Source organism: Amblyomma mixtum, unplaced genomic scaffold (genome assembly GCF_055824585.1).
Source record: "Amblyomma mixtum isolate Tamu unplaced genomic scaffold, ASM5582458v1 scaffold_25, whole genome shotgun sequence".
Lineage (NCBI taxonomy): Eukaryota > Metazoa > Arthropoda > Arachnida > Ixodida > Ixodidae > Amblyomma > Amblyomma mixtum.
This window is the reverse complement of record NW_028317722.1, coordinates 585300-606271: the sequence shown is the minus strand read 5'-3', so window position 1 is coordinate 606271 and position 20972 is coordinate 585300. Positions and strand designations below refer to the sequence as shown.

Genomic DNA, 20972 nt, shown 5'->3' with positions numbered 1-20972 from the left:
TTCCTCTTTATTCAAAACTCATACAAGCGATTAGTGATGATATTCAAACTCGCTAGATTTCTGACCTAGTACCCTCCGGCTTATGTCAACGTCAGCGTTTTTTGCATTCAGAATATCAACGAAAAACGCTTCAAATCCCAGCAGGAAGAGGTAATAAAAACATACAGTAATGTACTGGTTCAAAAGCTCGGTTATCTGTACAAGGAAATCAAGGTCAAGGTTTCACGCAATAACTTAAGATGGCGACATTTGTTTGGACAAAAATATTACATTCCACGGCAGCACTTTTTTGTCAATAAAAATAAAACTTGAATGTTGATTTGCACATAACTTTAACTGCAAACTTCGCATGTTAAATTGCCTCAAAAGCACCTAGTTGAAAGCACAGCACATTAAATAGAAGCTTCTTATTTGTTCCGTGAATAAATTCTTGCGTGTCTATATTTGCTTTTCTTTTCAAAGTACATTTCGCTCTATCTGTGTACAAGAGACATGAAAGGCAGGTTCTAAATCACTGGCGCGTACAGTTCCAGCTGGGAAATTCAGCCTCTATAACAACCCTCACCAACAACCTGACTAAACCCACTGGAGGGCAACGATATCTGCCATATCTGTCCTATTTACACTGTCCGGCGCCAGCCGCGGCCACCCTGTCCCCGCTAAGGTACTGATCTCTTACGGCCACCTGACATTCTGTCGCCCCCTACTACGCTTCATTTCTCGTGCAATCCTATTCATTACTCTTAAGGACCAGTGGTAATATCGACTCCGCATTACATGCCCTGCCAAAGCCCATTTCTTCTTCATTTCGACAGGATATCACTGACCCGCGTTTGTTCCCTCAGCCGACTTCCTGTCTCTTAACGTTACACCGATTAGTTTGCTTTCAATAGCTCGTTCCGTTGCCCTTAACTTAAGCTGTACCCATTTCGTTATTCTCCACGTTTCTGCCCCATACGTGAGTACCGGTAAGACACAGCTGTTGTAGACTTCAATCTTGACGGATACTTTTAAACAACTTTTCTGAGAGAGCCTGCCATATGCACTATCTTCCACTCTTATTCTTCTAGTTATTTCACTATTGTGATCCGTATCTGCGGTCATTACCTGCCCTACCCCTCCTGCCCCTCACAACTTTCAGCACCTCGCTACCGATTGAATACGGCCTGTGTAAGAGATTATAACTAGGTTCAGGTAGAATACACATAAGTGGACTGAAGAAGGGAAAGAACAGTTCTCCCTGCGGGATGGGAAACTGTGTAGACTATACGTACCTGAGATGCGATGCGACCAGCATTAAAAAAACTGGGTCTTGATGCGCAGTCCTCCTTTAAATCAACACTACTGACACTCGAACACATTTCGCAAACTCATTTTACGAAAAAATTTCCGCACAGTCAGCACGAGGAACTTTATCTGCCACTCTGAATATGATGCTGGATTGAAATCTGAATATGATGCTGCAATGAAATTAGGTCTGCAAGCGAGGTCTGCTGTGATCGTATAGCAATCGCTTTTCGCCAATATAAGGTCATTGCGCATATGTCAGAAGTACGCAGTACCTTCCTGTTTTTCTCAAGTACACTGTAAACATTTGTCAGAAAATACCTCTTCCCGTTCTCGATGCAGATAATAAAGCAAGAGGCTGTTATAGGTGCCGACTCATGATAAAGGAGGCCACTATCGCAGTTCAAGCATGCCGACACGATCGCATCGGTGACTTTGCTGGCAGTCTTGCAATACGAAGAAACAGGAACGAAAGAACAGCAGAAGACGCACATTCGTCGTCGGACGCCAATAATGACATGGAAGATTCTTCTTCTTGCCTGCGTTGCCTTTACCGGACCATCTCCGTCGACTTCGGGGCTTCAACATGGTGAGCTGGGCAGCACTTATTTTGTTTAGAGTTAGACGCCGCCTCCGGCTCAAATCTTTTCAGTTCTTCCGAAAGAAAAAAAGATATGAAGCGCGGTTCACAAGGAACTCATCTTGATTGAAAGAAAGGACACATAACAATAATGAGCTCCCGTCCGCTTCTGAAATCGCGCGAAGTAAAACAACCAACAAAAGAACGGAAGTAAAATATTTTGATTTCAGGAGAAACCTTCAGCTCGAAACAGTGGCGGTTATATATATTTTGTAAAATCATCAGCCCTCTTGGGTGCGAAGTGAGACTCAAACTCTAGTTGGTGCCTGGCGCAGGCTCGAGCATATCAGGAGTGTGTGAAATGAGCGTGTGGTCAGGAATAGCATCAGAGGTGATGCAAAACGTAGCGTGCAATATAACTTGAAACAGCGCGTGTTTTGTCAAACATGCAGAGAGGACAAAAATAAATAAACAGCTAAATTATGCTATATCTATGCCGGAATTCTTTTAAGACCCTGGTACACAAGGCGAAGTTCTCCGTAACAGCCAGTGTATATGAGGAAAACTTCTTTTCGTATACTCTCAAAGACTTAAACGAGCCCGCTCAAGAGCATATAAATCGGCGCATCCTTGCCAGCCAATACGGCTCCTCGCCTTCTCCGCAGATGATTTACTCGAGCAAATTAAATTCTCCACCCGTCCTCCTGCTTTCATGCCGAATATTATCGTAGTGATACGCAAATAAATCCAAATTTCTAAAGACACACTTCACGATTAAAAACGCGAGGTTATTTAAAGTGCAAGAAAATTCTTTGCGGATTAACAATCGGTTTTCATGTGTTGAAAGCGTACTTATTGCGGTTATCATGTTCAATCTCCCAAAGAAGCTGCAATCATTTTTTTAACCACTTCATGTTAAGAAGGAAGCTCAAGCATTATCTGATGAAGCATTCACATCAGATACATTGAAACACCGGTCTTGAATAGAAAATTCGCTGGGATTAATTGAGGCACAATCTGATATCACTTCCTGCAAAATCGATACACCTATCTGTGCAATGGTTACAGCAAGCATTATTACCTGTCGGAATGTTTATTTGTGAAGTATAGCCAACTTTAACTTAGAGAGTTGCCGAGCGATCGTTGTGGAAGTGGCCAGGCTGCAAATGAACTTGACGTTGCCCTGACGTTGAAGCTTGGCATTCGGTGTCACGAACGGCGAGCAGAGTCAAAGAGAAGTTGTCATAGAAAAGCTGCCCACAATGCTTTCTCCGAATCCTGGTCCTCTTTCCTAATCTGGGCACAGTAAATCATTTAGATGAATAAATTTATTCCTTCATTTTTCGAAGTTGAATTTCTTCTCTCTCTCACTCACCACGTGCCGCGTTTTTTCTACAAATCTAGTGCGACGTTTGTCTTAGCCGAAGGCGTAATATTACGACAGTGACGTCGATTATATCGACTTCCTTGGTCAGATCTCTGTGCAGTTTATAAGCAATATAGGTACTCGGTCATGACGTCAAATGTTCTGTACTTCAAGGTGCATATGTTGTTTACTTTTGAACGACATATTCGCCTTCAAGCAATGCACAACACATGTGGTGTAATCATCAGGACATGTTCGCGTGTCACGTAACACCCATGACAGTTAAACTTCAATTTCGAACCTTGACAGAACGCCGTTTTTTTATGATTGATCGTGCACATGTTTCGTGTATAGTACGCAGGACAGGAGTCCTGACAAGGGTTTCCTACCTCGAGGAAACCAACAGAGTTCTATTGTAGTTCGTGTGGCCCAGTCTGGGGCGTTTTTTTTTTGTCGGAAAAGTTATGCACTTAGTAAATAATTTTCAATTATTGGCTTGGCGAACTAAATGCCAATTCATAAGTTGTACAGTGTCGTGAAGGACAGTTAGCTACTTTAGTACCGCTTACGCAGGTTTAGTTATTGCCCTTAAAGGACCAGTGATCAGCTGCTGGGGTATATCTGTCAACCAGTGCACCCTTAAAGCCCGATTGGAGACAGCATCATAGAGAAAAACTTTTCTTCGCAGAGATAGGTCTTAGAATGAAAAGCAGCACTGCTGTCTTTTAAGGCTGGTAAAGAACTATATTCTGTAAAAGGTACCCTCCCAAGCTTTGCATGTACTATCATATGCGTGTTTTGGAGGTCCGCTAGGTGGCGCCGCCCTCGTTAGCTGGCTGCGTATCGTGCTCTGCATGGAGGAAGGAAAGAACTAAGGAGAGGCCCTGACGTCACTTTTTGTGAAGCCGCCCCGCAACCGGAAGTTGGCTCGGCTCTCCTCACTATCTTCTTTCTACACCGAGCTATGGGGCGGGGATCGCGCGCGGCTCGCAAGCGCTTCGTAAAAGAAATTAAGGTATCAAAAAAAACCGCGCCGCTCGCCGCTACACTCCTACACCTCCCTCCCCGCAAACAAGCACCTAGACACAGACCGGCGCACAGGTGCGGTGAACCTTTCCGACGCCAGGCGAAGAAAGACGACATTGCGCGCCGCTTATAACGCAGCTCACCATCCTCCTCAGGCTACCGTACACCCGCCGTGTGGCCTTCAAAACGCAGCTCAGCATCAGCGAGAGCGACTTCACGTCTCGGTGCTGTTTGGTGAGGTGCAAAAGTTCGCTGATCAAAACAATCAACGCTTCTTCGCGCGTCGAAGCTCGGTTCCGGAGTGCCACCTTTTCGCGAGATTCATTCCAATGCATCGATCGCTCCGCGTAACGACACCAAGTTTGACGAACAAAATATCGAATGAGCGCCATTTAAAAGCAATCTTAGATGCGTGCGTAACGTCACGACGCCAGGCATGTAGACTTTAGCACGCAAGGCCGAACACACCGTGCCGAAAGCTCGTCCACCGCCACCGAGAAACACTCGGGCCCCTAGCAACAACGACGCTAACGACGTCGTACGCCGTTGCTAGTGGCCCGAGTTTTCTTAGCAACAACGACAACGTTGCTAGTGGCCCGACTTTTTAAGCCTAAATTTTGACGTCACTTCCGCCACATTCTTGTCAATGCATTGGGAATACGAAGAGCCTCTCCTTAGTTTTCTTTCCTCCATGGTGCTCTGTTTTCACCTGCCCCTGGCCTGGTCCAGGGCCTTGCCCGCCCCTCGATTTGCTCTCCATCGCGTCAGGAAAGCTTCCACAACACGTGGGCACCATTGGCATCACGGCCCGCAGTCGCGCTGGCCCTCCAAGCGCCTCCAAAACTCAGAAGCGACACGGCGCCTCGCTAACCATAGCCCGCCGCGCCTGCACCTCTGGCATGCAACGTCTAAGGGCCGTTGTACGATCGCTTTTGAGCGGATCCGCCAGGCAGGCGGACTGGCGGACCGCCCGAACAGACAATAGGCATCCGCCCCGTCCGGCGGGCGGAAGGAAATTTGGTCAACTTCAACTTTCGGGCAGATGAGCAGATCCGCCTGGCGACCGGATTGCATCGATTGGCTGCTTTTTACGTGACGTCTGCCTCCGCTTCTGCCGGTGCAAGATGGCCGTCCATCGACTGAACTAGAATCGAGGCATAGCTGGTGGCAGCTATGCCGCGAAGCATGTTATATTGGCCACATGTTGATAATACGAGTGTTCAGAGCGACTGTGAACTTCTCCGCGTGCAGCAGCGGCGAGCGACAGTTTCCCGAGTTGAATGTTGTGATCATCGACGCTGATGGAGTTGACAAAGCGCCTCTTCAAACCTACGCAAGTCCTACGCGTTGGCGGTGTCACGAAGTGTTTATACGGAGCTGTTTGTGGTTGTTGCAAGCGTTCCTAATGTGGTTGTGAACCGCATAGAAACAGAGCGAGTGAACGCCATGATTCGTCTAGCAACCAAGGCAGCCTTAAACCTACCCCGCAGCACTAGCACAGCCAAGCTCCTTGAATTAGGCATGCATAACACCATTCAGGAACTAGTAGACGCGCACCTTCAGACACAGTATCTAAGACTTGCCGCGAGCGCAACTGGCAGGCATATCCTCGCTTCCCTTCGCATCAACATTCCCGCTAATCAGACATCCCTTATAGCCATTCTTCGACACATTCATACCCCCCTCGTTGTGAAACCCCTTCCCCGGAACATTCATCCCCAGTACCACATCCCTCGCCGCATGGCTCGCGCTAAGGCCCTACACAAGTATTACGGACAAGCCCAGGACGCCATTTGGGTAGACGCCGCGTGCACAACTCATGAAGCTGTAGCAGTTGGTTACAATCCAGCCCTAGCACAGCCCCTCACACACCGCCTTCCCTCTGGCTGTACGTCTGAGGAGGCAGAGGAAACCGCCATCGCCCTAGCCCTTGTACATTCCAATGCAAACTACATCTTTAGCGACTCCAAAACGGCTCTGTGCAACTTCGCGAGAGGCGGGATTCACGCCCCTGCTTGGAAGTTGTTGAACACCCCCTCCAAAAACTTACCACGCAGGGTAGAGCTCCAGTGGGTGCCGGCTCACTCTGGGAATCCAGGAAACGAGGCTGCCGATAAATTGGCCCGAGGTTTGATTTGCCGGGCTCAGGACGGCCTCGGTCCAGGTTTCTCGAGAGAGCGGGCGCACACCTTTGCAGAGCTCACGCAAATGCCCCGCTTGGACCGTCGGACTTACCCTCCTCCACACCCCTCCCTTACCCATTCCCAACAGATCCTCTGGAGACGCCTCCAGACCCGCTCTCTCTCATCCCCTCAGCTGCTATCTCTTTACTGTGGCACCTCCCCTGCATGCACCCTGTGCGGCGACCCTCACGCCACACTCTCCCACATCATTTTCGGCTGCCCTGCTGATCCTCCCCCGCAGGGACAGCCCGCGTTATCAAGTTGGGAGGACTGGGAGGTCGTGCTCTCGTCTCCGGACCCGCCATCGCAGCTTGCTGCGGTGCTTCGGGGTGCCGACGTCATGGACAAACACCGCATGAACGTTACGACGTAGAGTGGGACCGTGCGGTGGTCCAGGGACCCAAGGGGGGTCTAAACACACTTGCCATCATAAAGTTTTTCTCTCTCTCTCTTGTGGTCTGTTTGTGGTTGTTGCAAGCATTCCCAGTTGCCCCTTTATCATCGCTAAACAACGCGAGTATGCCAAAGCTGCATACCTCCGACGCCTAGCTTTGCGCCGGGCCACTCAACTTGCCAACGCCACAAAAAAATGGTTACATATTCATGCGCAGGTGCACGAATCAAGGCTAATGCATCAACTGCGAACGCTCATTGTAAAATAAGTGGCACTGATCATCCTTAGAACAAAAGCTGTAATCTCCAATAAATAATTTCTCAGATACGCTAACTGTTTCGTGGTGAGGCGGCAGACTTGGCAAAGCTGAACTTATATGACATAGATCATAACATCTCACATATCAACAATTTAGTAATAGTTGTCCACACATACACTGCTCCCCCTTTTCGCACGCCAATATTTTGTAAGCGAGAAAAGCACGCGCATTTGTATTACCTTGTCTACTTTTTCACTGCTAGATGTCGACGTTCAAATAAGAACAGCGTTCCCTGTTCGAAAACTCCGCCTTGCGATCAGTGTTTCTGGTTGATTCACGCGCTGACAATGAAAGCTGATTGTCAAAGCTGAAATCAAAGCTGACAAAAAGAAAATCCATGTATTGCAAAACAGCCACAAAAGATCACAGTTCTTCAAATACTGCCTGTGTCTCTGTTAATGAACATTTTAAAATTATCTTCCAGGACCTCCTGATGCAACCTACCTGCGCCTTCAAGAAGTGGAGCCTCGCAGCTTCACCGTAGCCTGGAAGCGGCCGGAGGGGAACTATGACTTTTATTGGATAGAAATGGATTACGAAGAAAGCGGCACGTATGGCTCGAAACATTACCAGTGGGGCTCCTGCGCCAATGGTATCCTACTTTCTGCCAATCAGTCACAAGTTACTTGCAACAACTTTAATACTTGCACGAAAGCCAGGTTCACACTGCACACGCTCCTCAAGGGGCCTGCGCGGAGTGCTTCCAGAGGAGTCTCCATTGAAGGCATTTACATACCAGGAAAAGGTAAAGAATTTTATGTAACTTGAATGGAACTTTCTTGATAAGCATCAACGAACATAGCCACAACTGATTGTGTAGACTAGCTCCTCATTCCCGAGATATTTTTTCGCCAAGATGGGAGAAATGTCCTACGCTGCTGTCGCTTTCACCATAAAATTCTCTATCAGAGCACAGGCTATAAAGACTGTAAATGCTTTACAGGGCGTCAGCCTTAGGCGCTTCGCGTTTGGCCTCCATGTATGCGCACCGCAAGCAAAAAGTACCATTTGCAAAGGCGTAAAAGCGCCGGCACACTGGCTATGAAACGTCTCTCCAGGGAGGCCTTTGTGGTTCTTTGTCGCTATCGCAATGGTAGCTTTGGTTCTTTTTTTGGAGTAAAAGCTCCACTTTTTTGCGCAGAAACTTTGAAGGCCGTGATGCGCTACAGGTATTGCCCAGAATGGGCCTCAGATAATAAAAAAAGCAAAAACTGTGGTGTACGTAGGAATCGAAATGTGCTAAAGTAGAAGCCTGGACGAGTTGGCAGGCACTCTGGCAACAGGTTTTGCCACACCTGCAAACATTACTACTGAAGAAGACAGGCACGACTCCTAGCGCCATCTACTGTACCGGTGGGGTTACCCTTTCGCATGATGTGCGCCGTGTGCTCGAACTGGGACCTAAGTTCGCTGTCAGCGGTCGTGTTGTACCTTTCATTCCGTCTTCCTTGTCTTGTTTGCGCTGTTTTAGAATGAGGAATCGTAAGCTGGCCTCCTGCATGCCAGACGAGGACGCTTACAATCCACCACGACGTTTTTTTGTTCTAACACAATATTTACTATACAAATCATGTATGTACAAAAAGCGGGTATATAAAGATTATTTAAACGCACGCAGCTATTCAATGAACTGCATTTGCTTGACAGAAAGCAACAAAAATAAAGGAGCGCCAGGCATAGACACCGCATCAACAGCGGAAAGCAGTCTGACAGAAAGTCTCATTTATCATAAATTTCCCTTAGTGGGAGCATTAGTCGAGTGAAATGTCTTCTGGCTGAGACAAGAGGCTCAGCGTTGTGGTTCAGCCTGCGCGTTTTCCACAGGCTATGAAGTCCAATCAAGAAAAACGTCATGTGGTTCGCAATAAAGCTGAGTAGCCGCAGGTAACCAAAACTGTAGGATTTTAAAACAAAGTCTTTCTTGACCGTTCTGTGCAAAGCATTGCGAAATAAATCCGATGCTTGCAGGTAATCAAGCAGTGTTCAATTGTTTCCGATATAATGCACAGACGGCAGTTAAAAGAAAGCACAAAAAAAATACCGACGATTACGTTACTTCCTAATGCGAAATTTGAGCGCAGCAAATAAGCTGTTTCACCTTTTCGATAGTGAGTCAACCCCAGCTGCGGAGTTGGTTTCAGGGACAACGCCGCCGATGCCGACACAAACAATATGATACCCTCGCTTCCGCAGCGCTAAGAACCAGGTCTAGCCGTGGGAAGGTGGTCACGTATTCGTCGACGTGCCGGGGCCTACGTGAAATAACCGGCGCGTCGGCAACTGAAGAGCACCCTATCCGCGACACAAGAACAGGGGGGGGGGACCCTTTCCTCCTCTTTCTGCATGGCGGCGACGGTGTTCTATGCAGTCACGTTATCTTGACTCTCTAGCGGCGTCAGCGGCATCCAGCGGTATCAGTCGGTCGCTGCTAGCGCTGGGGGGATGAAAGGGGGGCGGAGCTGGTTACGAGGCCGACGACAACGCCGACGACGACGCGAAACCCAGGAACGGACGCCAAAGAGCTGCGCTCTAAAATGTTTTTGCTATAGAGCCACGTGTTGACAGGTAGAATTTCGGTGTGTAATTTGTAGAAAAACTTTTTGGTGCAAAGAGGGATCGGCATCTTGCACACTCGCGTTACCCCGTCATAACCCTTTTGGCCAAAGTACACAGATTGATAGAATGGCTGCGGAAAGAGCTTCGTTATCAAACCCCTTTACCGTCTCTTACGCAAAACACAAAATAAGTTCTTTTTAGAAAATCTAACTGCCAGAAATTAATCAGAAGCACATACTTCACCCATAAATTACAGTAAAGAGGGGAGCACAGTAAAATTTGAAGAAACCGCTAAGTTTGGAAACAGGGATATGAAATGAACCTGCAAGAACGCTCTAATATTCGGATAGCAGCAATCACTAAAAAAGAAGAAACGGGCAACTAACTGTCTCACATACAGCTGAACTAAGCCCAATGCCCCTGCACAGACAGGCCTGAAAAGATTATCACGTTGCATCGCCTCGACACTGGATGCCCAAATAACAGTCGGAAATATTCGGTGAAAAAGCTGGTTATGATGTTTAGCTCAGTGCGATACCGGGAGTGCGCAATAAATGTTTCCGGCCAGAAAGGTGTTGCAGGCCTGAGCAGGACCGAAGACTCTGAGAAAAACGTTTGACGACTTGAACCGGCTCCTTCCAGCAATGCGCACTTCGCTTAAATGCATGGAGTGGAACCCCGATATATTTAGGCGGCACACACGAGAATTCTATTTCGGCATAACAAAATGGTTTTGGGCGCCTTGAACGGAACCACACGTAGAACTTTTGGGGCTGAGATGAGTCACCCCGCCACTGCTGTTTGACTGTTCGAAGTGAATCAAGGCGCGTCTAGTGTGTTCAGAGAAGTCTAAGAATCGTATCTTCGAGATATTTACTGCAGCGTGCATGAATAATTTAACTATGAGCTTGTCAATTGCAGATATTGTAATTAATCGAGTAGCGAAGTGCGTTTTCGGTGTATTTCCTGCGTGCATGGCATGCAGTCGTAGCGCCCTCATGCGGCACCCACTGAAACTCTAACAAACAATGTACGGCGATTGCCCAGCGGATGACTTACAAAACTACCTTCGAGTTATGTACTTAGGCGTTCATGAATAATTTTATTATGAGCGCGTAAATTACAGATGTCCGAATTAGGCGCGTATCGAAGAACGTTTCTGGTGAAAGTTTCCGGTGCCATGGCTAACCAAGCCTAACCGACCTTTTGCTCCAACTAACCAGGTTCTGCCGAGTGGAATCAGAGCAGAATTTTTATTTGGAAGGCGCCCTGGCAAGTATGCACAATAGCTAAAGTTATGCGGTGCACAAGAGCCGAAAAACAGAACAGAACACGACAGGGAGACGCTGCCTTTTAAGAAATATGTAGTATACTTTACGCAACAACGAATGATTGTTTAAACAGAAACTGTGTCACACCTTCACAAATAGAAGCGCCCCATCTGCACAGGCAGGGTAATTTAGGAAACGGAGTTCTCGCTTGCTTGTACTTCCAGCCTTTTCAAGTCACACCTTGAATTTTGACCAACAGCTTACGAGATGAAATTCAGTGCTCTGCATTGAAATGTGGTCTAGAGCACAATTTCCTTTTTTTCTGTCCTGGTTCGGTCTTGAAAACCTTCGTCATAATCCTTTTTTTTCTTAATTTGGTTTAATATTTCGTCATTTTTTTCGCTAAACCTGGAGCCGGTAGGGAAGGCGGTTGATGATAATAGTTATTCTTTCCTGTGTGCTTTTTGCGTGACTGGCTGACCGATAATTACGCTAGCTAACTTCTGAGCGCACTGTTTTTCTTTAAGGCATGCATAATTCTCCGTTATACTATTTAAAGTCAATAAGCAAAACACAAAGAGTGAAATTTGAAAATTTGTTCAGAAGTAATTGCAAATTCTATGTTTATACAGAAGGTTACAAAAAGAGGACCCAGAGTTTGACACTGTAGCGGCATCTGTATGCCCAAATGCAAAAATAACAAATAGCACCATAGAGCAGCACTGCATATTGCCACCTAGCATTGCCAGGTGGCGCATAGCTGGCGATGACGAAGTAGGGCTCGCGCCGTGTGGAATCTGTCGCCTTTGCTGCCCCAGCTCGCGTGGTCTTGTCTGTCTTCGCACTTGGTATTAAAGCCCCCTTCGTCAACAAGTACGTTACAGTATCAACAGAAAATTGTTAGCGATATTTAAAAATACAGCATAATAAGGTTCATTAAACAGGAGCAAAAAGAGTGAAGTTTCGATAAGAAATAGATATAATGTGGAATAAAAAAGCTTCATAATAAAGAATAACTAACGAAGGAACAGAGTTTACATGTAAGTGAATACACAGGAGGCAGAGTTTTTATACTGTAAGGCAATGAATTCCATACTTTTATTAAACAAAAACCGGCAGTCTGAATTACATAGTTCGAACTTTTATTAGCGCAAAATCATTGTGGGATGCAAATTAAGTGGGGTCTAGGTTGATCAGTTCTTGGATGTGTATGTACAATAGGATGTAACGTTTATTAATGCGAAGGCATAACTAGCCTATGACGCAGCTTTCTTTCATCAAAACTGTGTCCGCAGCGATTGTGGGAAACTATAAAGAGATATCGTTTAAAAAGTGTTGTAATCGAAGGAGGATGATGTGAGAACGCGGCGCAAAAATTTTGGTGCCGATCGGATCATTAGGTAATAAAATAGAACCAAGAAAGAGACCATAAGTGGCCGTTGTCGGCTAGGAGGGGCGCAAAATTTGAATCGCTGGAAGTGCACTATCACGTTACACACCATGTGATGTACCACGTTGTTGGTCCACGTGACCTAAACATCGGGGAGCCAATGTGCGGCGCGAAATTTGAATGTCCCATGTAAATACCGAGGTGAAACGAAAGGGGCTTTTAGTTATTCGAAATCTAATCAATAATTAACAAATGATAGAAACGCCAGTACTAGATGAATGAGAATTAGGGTGCATTACAGTGAATAAATGCCAATTAATTATCAAGTGAGGTAGATTAATGTGGGTATAGTGTGACCTAACGACAGATTGCAATCAATTAAAAGGGAATTAGAGTAAATAAATTGTTAATTAATTTTTAATTACGTGTGAATTTGTATATTCAATTCCGAAGTAAATGAATTAAGTGTGAAGCAAATGAATTAATAAAGGGGAGCAACTAGAGGCGAAGAGGAGCAATTAGAGGCGGCACGGAGGCGTCAATGCTTTCGCATTACTCCAATGCGGTTTCCGCAGTGCCCTCTCATTTTTTATTGCTGAACCAATACTGCGCCAGGTTTTGAGCCTTCAGCGTCGTCCCGGCGGATCCACGTTTGACCTTTAGCTTGACCTTTGTTGTGGCGTTCATGGAAAGGCGCCTTACCAACTCTGTGGTTTACTGGACACCTCAATAGCACTTTAAGCTAATTCTGGTATTCATTGATGCGCTCTGAAATAGCGTTGTAGACTGCGTTGATTTGGAGGAAAGGAAAGGCGCCTTACCAACTGTGTGGTTTAGTGGACACCTCAATAGCATTTTGAGCTGATTCCGGCGTTCCGTGCAGAACTCAGGCTTTCGCGTTTCACTACTATAGTCGCTAAACTTGCTTGTAATTTGCTTTCGCAGCCTTCCGGGCTTAACCAGGCTAAGCCTCTGCCAATTTTTTTTAAAAACAAGATAAGCAAATATGCCAAGGTTATATTTTTATGACTTCTTAAATACGAACGACGCTCTGCTGAGAGTATAAAGCGTTAATGGAGGGACCCTTATTTGACTAAGTAAATATCCATACCGCTTGGTACTGCATAACATGAAGGGCAGAAAGATGACAATATGTCTGACCCCAAGAGAATCAGTAATACGATGACAATGAATGAAAGTATAGTAGACTTGAGTTAATGTATGTAAACTAAATCAGTGTCGTGCGTTTAGAATAATTCTGATCCTGTGTGACGTTTGTTTCGAAATTGTTGAATGTGTTTGTGGTAAATTTCAATTTCTGCACCAAGAAATGTACAACGATCCAATGGATATATGGGATAGAAGTTGACTAAAAGAAAAGTTGAAATTGTAGTAGGCTTTAAAGGTAAACACTATGAACTTGGATTTAGCACGATTTTTAGTACACCAAATAGCAATATCAATGAGATCATAATTGAGCTTGGATGTTAACATATCTAAGGATTATGTGGAGAGATGAAAGTGGTCTCATCTGCATAAACGATGCAATTGGTGTTAAGAGATAGAGAGGACGATGATTCATGCAGATTAGAAATAGAAGCAGAACTAGAATGGAAGCTTGTGGGACATCCATGTAAATTTTTTTTTGCTAAAAAAGAAACCTAATATACACAATATTTGGTCACAGTTAAAAAGGGAAGTACGAAAAACTTTAAAGCAATCCTCTTAATACCATAAGACGCAAGTTCAGCAATAAGAACATCACGATTAATTGTGTCCAAAGGTTTAGTAAAATCAACGAAGAGAGAACCGACGTAGTTATATTTATCCATTACTAGTTTGCGTTTTTCGATGAAGTGAAGGCAAGGTTATTGGAGAATCCGTGCCAGAATATCAATTGCTTCGCATGCGGCAGGTTAAATATTTCTAGACAAATAGACAGTCCTCATTGAATCAATTTCTCTATCATTTTACTGAAATATGAATGGATAGAGATGGGCCTGTAATTATTCATCAGATTTGCATCCCCTTTCTTGAAAACTAGCACAACTTCTCTTTAGCTCTTGGGGAAAAACGCCATAGTCAAATATTAAGTTAATTATAGGTATGAGGACATCAACAATGTCATCTGCAATCGCTTTCACATTTTTTCCACGTATATTGTCTAAACCAGTGGACGAGGGTTCCATATTTAATATCATGGTTTTAGCCTCAGCAGGTGACGTAAGTACGATGAAGGACGAATGCGCTGAGAAAGCGGGGCAGTCAGGGTAGGTCGATGTAGGAGCTGTAGGGGGACGGAAAAATAATTCGCTGATAGCATTAGTAATGTCTACAGGGCAATGAATAGCTATACCGTCATGAATGACAGTTAGTATAGATGAGTTTCAGTTCCGGTTGAGAAAAGAGTTGACGAAGCGCCACTCATCACTGGAACTCGAGCCGGACCTAAGGAATTCATTTTCGTAATAACTTTTGCTGCCATTTTTCAAAAGTGTTGTCACAGCTTTTTGCAACGTTCATGTAGACGAGTGTTAAACAGTTCTTCTTTAGTTTTCCTTTGTAAATTTACCTTCTTCCGTAGACTCGTAAGAAGACATTTCGTAAGCCATGGGTTGTTAGAAGGGGAATAGTTCTTGCGGAATATGACGGTTGATGTACAGGAATCCAAGCACTTATTAATTATGGATGATAAAGTACTATATGCCATGTAAGCGTCAGTTATCGAAGGTTTATTCGACCAGACGAGAGAAGCTAGGCATGAAGGAAGTGTCAACAATCAAAAATTTTGTCATGGCGCGAAGACAACTTTGAAAAGTTATCAGCTACTGGATAATGATTAGTGACGTCCGCCCTAATAATAAAAGCCGATGGAGGATAGAGAAGGTTGAGTGATGCATGACCACTGAGAGAGCAAGACAAGATTGAAGTGCATCGAGTTGAAAGGCCTATTAATGATTAAACTCCATAGCCCTGAGAGCAGCTGATATACTAGTCACTGTGAGCATTGGTCTACTAAATGTATGTTTATGTCATCATAATAACTGCAAACTTATTTTCTTTAGATAAGATAGCAAGTACGGTATCTAGAGATTCATTGAAGGCCAGAATATCAGAACTAGGCGCCAAATATAGAATGATCTGTATGCCAAATACAGAATGATCCAGTTCACTCGAAACAGACACATCAGTCAAATTTAAGCACAAATGAGTGCAAAGCTAAGGCCGAAGAAGTGACTCTTGTTCACAAATACCTGCAGACAATCAAACAAACGCTTCATTCATTATTAAATCATCAAAAATTTTCTATATTTTTTATAGTTACTTTGTCAAGGCAAATAAAACCCAATAAAGTTTGGTTACGCAAAGCAGCGGAAATAGCGAACCTCAAAGACTGTAGGTGCAAACTCTCGCACCTCTTTTTTGAGAAAATCTTCGGGGCCTTAACAAAAACCCTAAACAAAATGGAATCTTGTTTGGAAATAAAGAACACATCATGAACTGGTGGGCTGTCCAGCCCAATGAGAACAGCGCAAACTTCACGAAGGACGCAGAGAGGGAAGATGAGACGCAGGCGCCCACTTACAACTTAGTTGTCGGCGCACGTGTCTCGTCTTGTTAGTCAGCGTCTTTATCGTCCCTTTCTGCATCCTTCGTGAAATTTGCGCTGTTCTCGATGTGTCGCTTGGAAGTCGATCTACCACCACATTTTATAGACGACCCAAAATATTTTGGAAGTAAACCCACCCCATGAGATTAATTAGCGGTATTAGTTGGAATTTTAGGGAATAGTGGTGTATTCGTAAGAACTATCGAGAGTTTTAGGGCGAGGTTGCGGAGACTAGTTGGCGAATAAAGGAGAAATAGTGTTTACGGTTAGCCTAAATTTGTATCACATTCAAATGGCGGTAATAGAAAATTCGGGCCCTCCGATTTTGATGACGCCATAGCCCTCTCGGCCAGTCAGGGCTTTCCTTTGTAAAGAAGCCTTGTGATTTTGAGGAGACGAAAATTTATTTTTTATCGCATTAATAAGTAACTTTTCCATCTTTCCTGCCTTCCTTATTCCGTTCTTACTCGGTCGGGCCCATGAGTAAACCAGTTGTAAGAGTTATACCTCGACTACATTTCAACTACTTCAACCCCAACACGGGGCAGCACAAGCCGTACTAAGGCGATACGGGACCGGAGGCACGCCCAATGAAAATGGACTTTTGCACGAAGCGCGTGACACGCGTTTCGCTGGAACTGATCGCTGGAAGTGAGACGCGTGCTCAGCGAGAGCTACACGTGGTCGACGGGGGAAGGTGTCCAATACGGCCAAGTGCTGAGGCGGAAATTCACCATTATTCTGTGACTTCCTGAAAAATAACGTGTTGAAAACAACTTGAAACACTTAGATTTGTTTTTTTTTCAGCAATTTTTTATTGTTCAGATCCCGGTTGTCCGTTTCTTCTCTATAATATTTGAAGTTAAACCATTCATTTTCATTCCTTGTTTTCCCAAAGCTACTATATTGCTAGAACATTTCTTCTTTCGTTACACACTTTTATGATAACGCTTACTCCCCTTTTGTTGTTTTATTATAGCAGCACCCAGACAACTAAGAGATTTTTTATGCATTTACTAACATGAGGTCCGCCTGTCAGCGGAAAATATTTGTGATTACATTTATTTGTTAGAAAGTAGTAACAAAGCATTCTCCTGTACACAAAAGCATTCAGACCTCCTGCTGCAACATTCTGTACTTTGTGCTACCTATCGTAATGAAAATAACAAACTGAAACTGAGAGTAGAGTGTCAGATATAAAAAATAAATGCAGCACTTAGCTTCCGTGAAATGAAAGATAGTAACAGCATCTCATATGGAGTAAATTAGCTCCTTACCTTTGCAGAACAGCGTCGTTTACGTAGCTTCAGGTAGGTAATATATTCCGTCGTATAATCAGCCCCCAGTGTGGCCACCCAGAAAAGGACACAGCTGTGAAGTGAGCGCAGGGTGCGTTGCGAGATGTCGCTGTGGTATCTTCTCACGATGATGTCGGTGCTGGCCAATCTGCAGTATTGTGTTTCCCAACCGATGGCTTAGATGTTTGACTTTTCCTCAATCCTTATGTGTCCCCTACTCTAGTGTCTACAGCACAGTTATTAATGTTTCTGCTGCGTTGTTCATTTAAACTCTTCCGTCTATGTTTCCTCCAGTCCCAGAGCCACCTTCGAATATCACTGCGACCATCAGGACCGTTAAGAGGGCATCGTCTGTGAGGCTCGATTGGAAAGGACCTCCAGAATCCACCTCAAAGTGCTTCGCTGGTTACTGGGTGAAGGTCTGCGAATCATGTGCTTCGACAGACAGCGATCGCTGCTGCTGGGCTGAAAAAACGTTCCGCCCCTTCCTGGTATTCAACACCACCAGCCCAACGCAATACCGGGTGGAAGTCTCTTCCGGCGTACTGTACGGCCGTTTCTCCATGTGGAGTTTACCGGAATATTTTTAACTTTCGTACGTTAAAAATTTGCGATTTTATTTCTCTCCATGCCGAATATTGTTTTTTGATGTGATGAGTGATTTTCAAAATAACAAGCTGAATTTGAAATAAAGCGAGGTTTTTGATATGATGAGTGATTATCAAAGTAGCACGCTCAATTTGAAAGAAAGTCAGCCACTTGCATAGCTACCGGAGCATGCTCGTTTCCTTATGATGTAGCGCTACCCGCTGTTCAAAAGTGCTGAAATTTAAGTTTTTGTTACACTCCAAATTTCGAATTCCAGCAAGCGCAAAGAAGGCATTTCCATTAGTCACATACAGCGCTCTGGGACCTTCGCCGTCTTGAAAAGATGTTCGCTGCAATCCCTATCTAATTTACTTCGAAGGGATACGCACATACAGAGTGTACCCTTGGAGCACTAAAATTGCATTAGGTGCACCATGAGCAGGCCGCCAGTTGGAGGTCCAATATTTATAAATTGTTATCCGAAATGTAAAATACTGAGTGTCGCGTAGGTCTGCGCAAGCCTCCAAAAGCAGGAAGCGAGCGCGACCAGTTGAAGTCGTGGTATGTCTTAGGAGGAAACTGCCAGCGTTTCTTAAACTTTTTTTTTCTGTACGATTGCATAGTGATTTATGGCGTGCGCGTTATTCGCTGTAGCAAATGACTCCGCAGGCGCAGTTTTAATTACTCGCGTCCATGCCTCTAATACCGATTTCTACATGCATCTGTAATCGATGCATGAATAAAATACCCAAGAGTACAATGCAAACTTTTCTTCACTTAGAAGGAAGCGGGTAGAGCCGTGGGAACAGCGTTTTTGCATGCATTTCACGTGAAAATACACGAATTGTTCGCAGGAAATACCTAGTTTGCTTATTACAAAAATTCCATCCCTACTATTTGTTTTTTCAGGAAATTCATCTGCTGCTTTTGCTGAATTATTTTTAAATACTCTTAGGATGAACCATAAAAGAACTGTTTTTCTGCCCTTCTAAGAAATATGAGAGATGGAAAGCCTTTTAGCCCCAATGTGAGTTAAAAAAACTCCAGGCATTTCACAAGATGCTTCATAAAATATGAACAATACAGCTGTCGGTGAACTATTCACTTGGTTCTGAGTTTGGCTTGCAAAGCAATCGTCAGAATGCTGTCTACATGACGGCAGTCCTAAGCGTGCAAGAAACGCGGGAAGTTTCGTGATTGTAAAGCTAGTTCTAACTCGGCGGCAAAACGCCCTTATATTTTTTTATGGTTGCGCTATAGGCTGCACATTTATTTTTTCATTTAAGATTTTCTGGAACGCTGCACACTCATAGTGCACGTAGAGCTCAAATAAAAAAATTGCGAACATATGAAACTGTAGAAATAGCAGCTTGCCCTGATTTCCGGTCACACAACGCACCGCACATAAAATACACCATTGCTGTACAACGAAGAATCGTGTGTATTATGTAGAATGATTGAGGACATGTTGCTTATATAGACACCAAAAAACTGTTTTTGTTGCATGACATGCTTTCGGCACTCAAATCAAAATCTAAAGAATAATGGGACATGTTGCCGCTGCAAGGATATGCAAAATGTTGATACGACAGCTAAGCACAAATACTATTTTAAGTACGAAAAAGAATTGGGTGATCCCAACTACATATCGTAAAGAGAAAATCCCATATGAAGTTATACAGGCACTTGTAATTATGTTCGATGTGATAAATTCTTAAGGTATTAAATTAGCCTGAAGTTTTATTTTAAAAATGCATGAGGTTTGTAGAGTGTTCACTCATTTTTTTATATTTTGGGAATGATTTTGTTTACTGCTTGCTTTTATGCATGAAACGTGTACTGCTCAGTTGTTAATTTTGCATTCCCTGCAATGTATTCTGTAATTCTTATGTTAGTCCTCATATTCTGTCATTGATTTATGTGTGAAGTGGGTCCGGGCAGTGCTGAGTGTTTCTCTTCTGATATTGGTTGCATTCCTACAATTTTTTTTTCTATTCTTGTTCCTACTGATGACTGAAATATATTGAAAGCGCTCCTTGAAGTAACAGGGGCAGGCGCGTTACATCTCACGCTTTATTAGCCTTTTTTTTGCTATCCTCGCCGAAAATTTCCGAAAGTAAAATTACTTCCTTTCTTAGGTTATTAAAAGGTACATCTGTAATATTTTCAGATCTCAAGCAGTACAATTTTTTTTGGAAGGGAAATGATGATCTCCCGCTGCGGTGGTTCAGTGGTTATGACGCTCGGCTCCATACCCAAAAGGCACGCGTTCGGTCAAGGCTGTGGCGGTCACATTTTTGTGGGGACATAATGCTAGAGTGCCATGTACTGTACGAAGCAGATGTGGAAAAAAAAACCAGGTGGTCGAAATTATCCAGGGCGTTCTACCCCTTACGAAAATGGCAGATATGGGCCAGATATATTTTATATATGGCTGTATATACTCATATATGGGATCATATACAGTTAAATAGGTCCATATATGGTCGTATATACGGCCAGATATGACCATGGGAAACCTGATATGCCGCAATATACTGCTATATATGGGCGTATAAGACCACAAATACGGGCAGATACGGCCATAAGATACCTTATATAGTGCCATATACTGCTATATATAGTCGTATTTGAGTCCTTATATAGATGCTCTTTCTTTATATGGGGACCTTGAAATCCTTATATGGAAACAATCTCGCAGATATGGAACATATCCTACCTCATATGTGGGGTGCTTGTGCCATATACTTCCGAACTTAAATAATTAACTTTGTGTCAAACATGATAATATTGGTTAATTAAGATGGTGAAACACACCGCACAACAAGGTACTAAGCTTTGTATGATTGAGGCTTCAATCAAGTTAGACTGCTATTACATAGCGGTGTTTATCTAAGGTGAATTAAAGTACAGTGCTATAAATCACCTTCAACTTTGCTATGATTTAAATGTACTAATACATGCATATACGCGCTTTCTATCTTGGGTGGACTTCGAACCTTCCTGACGAACTGAACCTTCCTGACTGGGTCTAAATAAGTGGATTACAAGTCCAGAGAGTTGGTTGCGATCGAAATCATAGTTTTTAGGATTATTGATAGATT

General features: G+C 44.0%; 1 protein-coding gene across 1 annotated transcript; it reads left to right on the top strand.

Moving 5' to 3' along the window:
* Nucleotides 1-1726: 1726 nt before the first annotated feature.
* Nucleotides 1727-19038, top strand: LOC149324538 (uncharacterized). Its single transcript, XM_089565435.1, has 3 exons — nt 1727-1876; nt 7580-7900; nt 17575-19038. Exons 1-3 carry the CDS (start codon nt 1801-1803, stop codon nt 17868-17870), a joined length of 693 nt encoding a protein of 230 aa, XP_089421561.1. The 5' UTR covers nt 1727-1800; the 3' UTR covers nt 17871-19038.
* The last annotated feature ends 1934 nt before the right edge of the window (nt 19039-20972 follow it).

Coding starts and splice junctions, on each gene's coding strand:
- LOC149324538 (XM_089565435.1), top strand. CDS start 1,801: ATGACATGGAAGATTCTTCTTCTTGCCTGCGTTGCCTTTACCGGACCA. Junction 1,877..7,579: donor GACTTCGGGGCTTCAACATG/GTGAGCTGGGCA, acceptor ATTATCTTCCAG/GACCTCCTGATGCAACCTAC. Junction 7,901..17,574: donor CATTTACATACCAGGAAAAG/GTAAAGAATTTT, acceptor TGTTTCCTCCAG/TCCCAGAGCCACCTTCGAAT.